The sequence below is a fragment of the Gavialis gangeticus genome, unplaced genomic scaffold (genome assembly GCF_001723915.1).
Source record: "Gavialis gangeticus isolate Ggan-Ray unplaced genomic scaffold, GavGan_comp1, whole genome shotgun sequence".
NCBI classification, from domain to species: domain Eukaryota; kingdom Metazoa; phylum Chordata; order Crocodylia; family Gavialidae; genus Gavialis; species Gavialis gangeticus.
Window position 1 is genome coordinate 12,295,556 of NW_017729014.1, and position 8,841 is coordinate 12,304,396.

General features: G+C 49.4%; 1 protein-coding gene across 2 annotated transcripts in view; it reads right to left on the reverse strand.

The window, feature by feature from the left end:
* The window catches only part of TMEM201 (transmembrane protein 201), a 60,707-nt gene that overhangs the window by 5,166 nt on the left and 46,700 nt on the right, over window positions 1-8,841 (reverse strand). The window contains exons 8-11 of one of the 2 annotated variants that reach the window (XR_002096362.1): window positions 7,455-7,526; window positions 4,961-5,251; window positions 4,277-4,408; window positions 1,356-3,858 (exon numbers count right to left, since the gene is read on the reverse strand). Coding sequence is in view for 1 of the 2 variants with exons in the window: in XM_019511772.1 (XP_019367317.1) it covers window positions 3,761-3,858; window positions 4,277-4,408; window positions 4,961-5,251; window positions 7,455-7,526 (593 nt within the window). In the remaining variant the exon portion in view is untranslated. Of the gene's footprint in view, window positions 1-239; window positions 3,859-4,276; window positions 4,409-4,960; window positions 5,252-7,454; window positions 7,527-8,841 lie in introns of those variants that run through there. The other variant, XM_019511772.1, reaches the window with a different exon arrangement.

Consider the following 8,841-nt stretch of genomic DNA (forward strand, 5'->3'; position numbering starts at 1 on the left):
CCTTCCCCAATTCCCCCACCCCACCCCGACAATCACATCTGGAGGCAATGTTGGAGAAAGCTTCACTGCACTGGCCAAACTGGCCCTTTCTAACCTACTTACAGACATCCAGGATAGAGGTTAAGACTATGGTTATTTCCAGGAATGATGGCTGGAGACTACAGGAGCATCCAGATGTGGAACAATCCTCCTGCCAGCTGTTTCACTGTAGAGAACCCCAGCTGGTTCAATAGTATTTCATGATGCTCCTGTCACCCAGGAAAGGAGTGTGGGATTGAAATATTCAGCAGTCAAACCCTTCTGAGCAGGCAGGTGGTACTCAGCAAGTTTGGCTCAGGGAAACCAACAGCCAACTTCAGCCCTTATTCAAAGTAACCGCTTCCAAGCCAAGATGACACAAGATTTGGTTACTGTCATAGATCAGTGTCTTTTCTTTCCAAGTTCTCTCCTTCTCAGAAAATACCTACTGCATCCATTAATATAGCCAGACTCTGGAAATGCAGCATTTGGAGTCTAAGAGCCTCTTAGTTCAGAACAAGCATAACAATAGGGAGTCTCTACAGGGTCTTAGGACATGCATAATAAACCCGAGCACACAGACAAAGTACATGTGCCTCTAAGGGAGGCTGTGGGATGGGGGAGTTTTGGAGACAAAAATGCATCCCACTCCATAACCCTCCTTGAACTTAAGTAAAGCTCAAATCTTTAGTGTACAGAAATGTTACTTCCCTCCCCATCCCTTCCACCCCACCCCCAAGGCTTTTACAGCAGAAAAAAAAAATGTAGAAAAATAAAATTCCTGCCCTGAACAGTATTGTATTAAACCCAATGTCACCAGCCATTCGCATACAAGGAATCTTAATCAAGGAACCAGATTCTTTGATTCCTCCAAACCAGCATTATAGAGGAACAGCAGCAAAACAGACACAGCATCCGGTAGTTGGATTAAGGCTGACAATAAAATGACAAACATCTTTCAAATGAAGGAACCCTCCCAATAAGTTCATACACACGTGCATTAATACAAGTGAAGGCTTTGCATCAGTGATAGCACCACTCAAGAGTGTTCTAGCACCAGATTGAAAGGGTTTGTTGTTTGCCTTTTAAACAATAAAATCCAAAGTCTTTAAAAATTACTTTGGACAAGACCACACAAATACCCAGCCAGGAACTGAACCATCATCCAACTCAGAAGTGTAATGAAGTGGAATTAAAGGATTGCCAAAACAAGAAGAAATGTGTGGGAGGTGGGAGTAGGAGGCTACAGAGCCACCGCTGCTGCCAGGAGCAGCACTGCAGCTGGGTGAGGACAAATAAAGGCCAAGGTAAATGGAACCACATGTTAGGTGCAGCACAGATTGTGGGGCAAGAAGAAAAATGAGTGAATTGCATAAGTGAAGTCACAGTGCACGCCTGTCACCATCAGAAAGACACCCAAGGCTCATCCGACACTCTGGCAGGATAGCCTCTGCTTGGAAGTCAGCTGGGTGCCCTAGAAAAAAAGTCTCGAGTCCATGAGGAGGGTGCTGTATCTTGATTCAAGTCAGGATTGAATACAATGGCATGGCCCTGTGGAGAAGCTTGTAGAATTGCCCACCTGCTCCTTGCCTATCTCTGTGCACACTCAGTTCAACCCAAAACTCATCACAGCCAGGTTGCGGCCTAACCCAAATCATGCAAGTCCCAAAGAGTAAATAAATCAGCTGAAAGCAGGGTCAACTATTTCTATTTCTGATGCCATTGCTATTCTGAATTTAGGCCTTGCCAAAGGCAATGCCTGGTTTAAAGCCTTGGGTCAAACCTCCAAAGGAGAGTAAGTCTAAAGGTGCAGAGTCCACAGATTCTTAATGAGAAGCAGAGAAGGCAGTAACAAAAGGGTTTCAGCCATCAGTGGGCATCAGTAACAGCGGCTTCAAATGGGTCGCAGGGATAATGCAGGAACAGTTCAGAGATAAAAAGAGAGAGATTTGCTTTTTCTGATTTCAAGTTGCCAGCCGCAGAGCCCCTTTTGCCCTGGTCTCCAGCAGGTTGATTAGCACGCCAGACTGTTACTTCATTGGCTAAGTGAGGCCGTGCCAGCTCTACGAGCATCATACAAGAAACGCGGAGATTGTCTGGAAAGCCCGTGAGGTGGGAATCCAGATGAGTGGGGAAGGGTCTCATCACCAGCAGACAGGCAGTGTGTGTTGAGGAGGAACGCTCGAGGGAGACTGCACCAGGGTGTGGGCAGAGGAAACGGCCAGCACATTGCAACAGCTCAGCAGTGAAAGATAGGGAGGGACAGGAGGATTTAAGACAAAGGCCAGAGAGAGAAGGGCAGCAGAATATTCCCAAGGGAGCCCAGTCATGCTCCAGGACCTCAGCCCCAGCATCAGCCAAGTCTCCCTTTAGGACACGTTCAAGGCAAAGCTGTTGAGTTTCCCCTCTAGGGCCCCCCACCCATTCCCGTGGCTGGGGATGTAGGAATTCAGACATTTCCAGACCTGAGCAGTGATTTTCGGGGCCCAACCTGACTCCTTGGTTCATCCCGTCTCCCAGGCCGTGCCGAGCATGAGCCTTTTGGGGAAAAAGAAGAACCAAGTTCCAGCAACGTCTCTCAAGCTGGGCACCCAAAAACCAAGGCTCCCTAAACTAGAAACTGGGGCTAGCTCCTTCAGATTTCATGAGGCACCCAGCTTGCTTAGCTGGGTCAGTGCGGGTTTGGCATTTCTAGCTGAGACTGGGAGTTGAGCTAAGCAGAAGATAAATCATTATTACCAAAGCCATCCCAGAAAACCCCCTCCTCCCCAGCCCACACCTGCCAAGAGGGGGCAAGGCTGTAGAGCGAGGCACGTGCAGGACTTCTTGGAGCAGCTCCTCGCAGTAGGCGTGTGATCTACAGTAAGAACGAGCCGTGCTGCCCTCTGCTCCGTGAACACACAGGCAGCGAGAGCAGCACGATGGAGCCCTTGAGGTACGATGCAAAAACAGTGGGGCACAATCACATTACAGAAAAACTGGTGCCTCCCAGCAAGGCAAAGGGTGCATGAGCTTTGCCTTTTTAATGCAAACATGAAAGGAAGTCCATGCAAGGGTTTGCCCATCCCTGCAGCAACTGTGCCGGTTCGAGCAAGGCATGGTAAACAGACGCTGGGAGACAGCCACACAGGATGGCACCAGGCTTGAGAGGCTGTGGGTAGCAAATCAGAGAGCAGCTAAGGTCACCTGTGGGCTCAGGCCACCCTAAGAACACAGGGAGCTCAGACGGAGCTAGCAGGACAGCACGAGAGAGAGAAACTAGGAGCCGTGAAGCAAGCTAGGTTGGGGAAGCTGTTTCAATAGCCAGAACCCCAGGACCAGCCATTTACCCACCTCCCTTTTCCAGCTTATTTGTGTAATTTTCCTCAAGTCCCCAAAACCATCTGCAGGAGGTTGGTTAATGTGGTAGGGAGAGGAACTGAGAAAAAGCCAACCAAGCAGTTTAAACCTTCTCAGGCTCATGCCAGACCAGTTCCTTGCAGAGAAGGTGCAAGGGCTGTTTGGTCATCCTCACCTCGAGCCGGGTATTGCTACAAGTCCTGCCTACTCCAGTTCTTAGACATGTTCTTCTTGGAGGTGGCAGCAGGAGCAGATACCTGGTTTCTTGTCGTGGCAGCCTGGCGGACAACAGTTGAAAAGCAGCATGCACCAGTGGCACGGCTTTAAGACAAAACCGTGGTTGAATTCTTCTCAGAGTCTCTTGGAAAGCGGGTGAGCCAGGAAGAGGAGGGCTTGGTGTGGATCAGCGCAGGCTCTGGTAGAGGTAGACTGATGTGAAGACAGCATTAACCGTCAGGCTCACAGCAAGGAGACCTCGGATAACAGAGTTACCGAAACGACCTTGGAGGAAGAGGAGGAGAAAAGAAAGAAGGAAAAAAAAGGGGATGACAAGAAGGGATTATGAAATTTGAGTAATTTAATGATGATGAACTGAAGCTTCTTTCTCCTTGCCCAACATTTTGATAAGGAGCAGAAGTTGCAGGAAGGATTTCTGTTGTGACTTCTCTCCCTTGTTCTTTCCCACTGTGCTCCTCGTTTCCCCCACCGTTCCCCTCCTCGCTCTAACACCAGAGCTCTGAGTTTCTTAGAGAAGCTGAAGAACAAGGATGGGTCAATGAAGACACAGGGGAGCCAGGACACCCGTGTCCTAATCCCAGTTCTGCTAATGATGTTTGTCTGAACCTGAGGAAATCATATAGACCCAATGAGGCTAGTCTTACACACCCGTAGAGGGAGTGCATGCAAACCTGGCACCCACCTCTCCAACCTGCCAGCTCTTCCCCCTTGGTAGTCGTGTCTACCACACAGTTGGATGAATGTGATGAATTATCCTCTTTTTTGATGGAGTTATCGCTGCAAATGCTTCCTTTTTCCATGACCAACCTCAGATCTGTGAGGAGAGAAGAAATCGAATGCTGAGCAGTTGAGACACAAGAGGAGACGGGTGCAACACACATTCCAAGCTCAGCGCTGGAAGTGGATGGTGAAACTGCACGATTAAAGAGTCGCACAAGCATTTAGGACTGGAAGTGCAAAAAATAAAAAAGGTGAATCCCAGTGGTCTCTGGGGCAGTAACTGCATCTACTTCCGTCCCGTCCACTGTTGCGCTTCAGTGTAAACCACAATAATAAAACCATAACTGGGAAGGAATGGGCGAATTTAGGAAAGCAGTACATACATATTCCAAATAAGAATGTGGTCAAGACAATGGGGTTAATGCTCCTCATTTTGAGAAAGTACTGGGGTCTTATATAGGGATAGGAACTCTGTTCCCCCTCTACTTGAAAAGAAAACAGTTCTGAGCAGTAGTGTCTCCTTAAGGAGAAAATGGATAACTGATTTCAATCATCAGTCCTGCTGTTAAACAGCCCAAAAGACTAGGTTTCCCTGGACGCTTTCCCATTCATTTACTGAGCTGGCCCACCGTAACCTTGAGCGTACCTTGCCTCCTCCGGTCACCAAGGTTCTTCTTTGCAAATGGGGACAGCTCAGTGGCAAAAATGTTGTTGTCCGAGTGGGTGTGGTCATCCGAACTGGTCGGGGTGTGCAGGGCATCGCTCTGGGATGGAAAAAGCAGCAGCTTCTGTCCTTTCAGGTTCAGGCGCGCAGGGCTGATGAGCGGCCGGCGGAAGCGCAAGGAGCCTGAGCTGGAGGTGACGGACCCAGCCACAGACGGCGCTGGAGATGGGATGCGGGATGGAGCACAGCTTCCAGAGAGGAGGGAGAAGTACTCTGTTACGGAGACACACCAGAGGCGGTAAGAGAGAGCATTTAGGCTGGAGCATAAAGTGTCTGTGGCCTCTGAGCAGTCTGCAAGGGGAAGGTGCAGAGGTGACCAAGACCACTTCCAGGAGCCCTCACGTATACGATTCTCTACTCATTTGGGTGCATGTATTGTATAGCTGATGGCAGATTCAACCGTTCCTTTCCCGAGGGTCTCTACAATCCATTTGGTCGGGAGACCAAAGCTTCTGTCTTTGCAAGGGCAAGTGGGCAAACACTCCAGCTCTAGGTAGCAGCTTCTGTTAACCCTGAAGGCCTCAGTGCATTATGCAGTGTTAAATTTAATTAAAAAAAAACAAAAAACAAAAAACAAAACAAAACAAAACAAAAACACCCACCAAAAAACAGTTCAATTAAATCTGTGCCACTTCTTTTTTTGGGCTAAGACCCAGGACTTTACTCAAGACAAACGGAGACTATTTAAAATTTGCCACTGCCCAAAAGACCAGGAAATCAGCTCTGTGTTCACTGAGCTGTTTCCTTCACACACCCACGGTGGGACTGGACCCACTCGCATTCCCCCATTCTCGTGTACGCCAACACAGCCCGCAGGGAAAACATCACTCTGCATTGTTCACATTGGACTGATTGACTAACCACTCTCCTAGACTCTTATATCTGCAAAGGTGCCCTCAAGGCACACACCAGCTACTCCCAGCACGCAGAAGCCACCCGAGCAGATTTGGGGCTTGAACTCCAGAACAGCATCACATCGTGATTTACACTGGTAGAGTGGTGGGATAGGTCTGGGGTAGGGAATATGACCACAGACAAAGGACAAGTTTATCAGGAGGGGGCCAGGAACCTGTCTCTCTTCTTAATGGAGTCATGCAGCAGTGTGTTTGCACCGTTTGCTTTTACATGGGGGATTTGGGCAGGTACTTTTAAAGACTGTTTGTTTGAGGTGAGAACCAAGGAACTGGGGAGAGGTGGGAGGTCACATTCACTTAGACCTGGCTACATTTTCATCAGTTAATATATGTGGGCAACTCAAACTGGTTACAAAGGCAAGAGATCCAGACAAGGTCAGAAGTTCTGTCTGGGGTCAAGAGTGCGACAGACAGGGCAGCAGCAAGATGAAGGAGCAAACAGGTGCAGACGACAAATTTACAGAAAGTAGAGAGTCTAAACAACTGACAAGAGATTTCTAGCCTTTAAAGCTTGTCTAGCACTTCAGCATTTGCAGTCCTTGCTGGTTTGTGGAATGCAGGCCCTAGACACCTGCCACTAAGGCAATTACAAATTGGATGTGTGGTGCAGGTAACAGCCCAAGCAACAGAGATCTCAGCAGATCCCAGTGGGCCACAAAATGAGTGCAATGGGCACCCCTGCTGTCTGGCCTCAGTAGAGGTCGGTCACTTGACTCTTAGTCTTAGAGGTGCGTCCTTCCAAGTCAGGCTGAATAGCAACCTTGCATGATGCACATAAGAAGTCCACGGGAAGCTGACCTGGCAAATATCTGAAGATTGCACCTTTCCCCAGCAGTACATCCAGACTTTAAAAAAAAGTCTTGCTCCATTTTAAGGTCCAACTGGATACATCTTCTAAAACCCGCCTTTAAGGTTTTATGAAGATACACTGAGGACTCCCAAGCAGCAGTGTTGCTACTACATCACTATATAAGGAAACCCCAAAGCCAACATAAGGTGGGGAGAGTAAGGATGAATTTTAAGCCAGATACGGTGAAGCCTGTATGTTGCAGAGGCACCTGGAGGTGTGCAGGTTAAGGAAAACAGTGAGCAGGAAGCTATTATGACCCCAGACACCTCCACTCACTTGCAGAGCAGAGTATTACAGCCAGTGCAGACTACTGGAAGGATGGCTTTGTGCTGGAAGATGCTGTTTCAGGGTTAGCCCTGATGCATGTGCTGTAACGCTGAACCTCCCCATGCCCTGGCTACAGAATGGGGACAGCCATCCTTCCTTTGCTTTGCCTATTTAATCGCAAGCTCTCTCAAGCTGGAGTATGCAAATACATCCTTCGGCTCAATGGGGCTCCAGCAGTACTGTGAACAAACACGCAGGAAAATGGGCAGGGAGGAAAGAGAAGGAGGCGGCGGAAACATGGAATTAACCTGGTGCTGTCAGGTCATTTCAAAGCCTGGGGAAAGATGCTCACCCCGGAATAAAACAAAACCCCCCCACTTCTTACCTGATGCAGGGGACTCTTTGGACTGCGAGGTTAGAGATGCTGGGCGGCTTCCGCTGAACAGGTACCCAGAATCTAGAAAACGAACCAGAGCAAGTCAGCCTTTGGGCTCAGTATTACAGACGGCAACTTCAAGATGCGATGGGCTGAAGGTAATGCTAGGGTTAACCCAAAGGCACTGGAGGTCATATTCCTACAACTGCTAGACGCACAGCTACGTTAGGTCTACGCAGGACTGAGCAGCTAGCTAGTAAGCGAGCTCTCAGCGTACCAGCTACTCTGCACTAGCTTGCTCAGTGGTGATCCCAGCATGCAGCAAGCGTGAGAGAGCTAGCTCCTTTCCAAGTGAAATAAGTTGCTTCACACAAAGGCAATCTCCAGGTGTGCTAACAACATCCACCCAGCAAGGCAGGGCAGAGCAGAGTGGCTACCATGTAGTAAAGTTGTATCCTATCTTACTTTGCAGTAAATTAACCATGCAGACCACCCCACAGAAAAGGCTCTTCAGACCCCAAGCGATTTAGTACAGGTCTCCGTGAACGTACAGCTTCAGGCTGCAGTGTGCCAGCAAATCGAGGAAAGAGCAGACCTGTGGTGCACAGGGACATGGGTGCTCGACAGCCCTAGCACACCCCTCCTTTCTACACAGCTGGCTACCAGCCGTCCAGCAGGCAAGGAAAGGATGTGCTCCAGCACACAAATAGAGCTTTCTTGCCCAGCTCCTGGCAGGAGGGCAGCCTGGCTTCCACCTGGCAGTGTCCCAAGGGAAATTGCATGGATCCAGCCACTTCTTGCTTGGGTTCCATCCACTCCTATGTGGCACCCTCTCTCCACCTTTTTTCCCTGCCTTTATGTACTTCAAAGCCCCTCAGGAACACTGCATAATATCACCCCCTGCCTTTGATGAGAGGCAGAACAAAAACCCTGGCTCCTCAAGACACCATAGAGCATCAAACGCAAATCACTGCTGGGCCAGGCGGATACCGTCTGCTGGCCCAGACCCCAGGAGCTGCAACTTTAGCACTGTACTCTTACCCTGAACTGCTGTACACAGCGCTGTTGAAAGCCGTCATCCTTTTCCCCTAGAACTGGCTGCATTTGTGATGGGCAACACTAGGGTTTAGCAGTTTGGGATAAAGAGAGATGTGAGCAGGAGATACTGTTGCACCATCTCTTCCAGCTTCCTTGGAGAGCTGGAGGGACAGACAGGTTGTCCTAGAGCAGGTCTGGTGATTAAAGCTACCAAATGAGAAGCTGCACCCCCTGCTCCTCATGGTGCAGTTCTGCCTGCCTGCAGCTGGGAACAGTCACACTGGCCAGCACGAGCTAGCACTAAGCTCAGAAGTAGAAACCCGCCCCCCCCCCCCCCCCCCCCCCCCCCCCCCAGTTC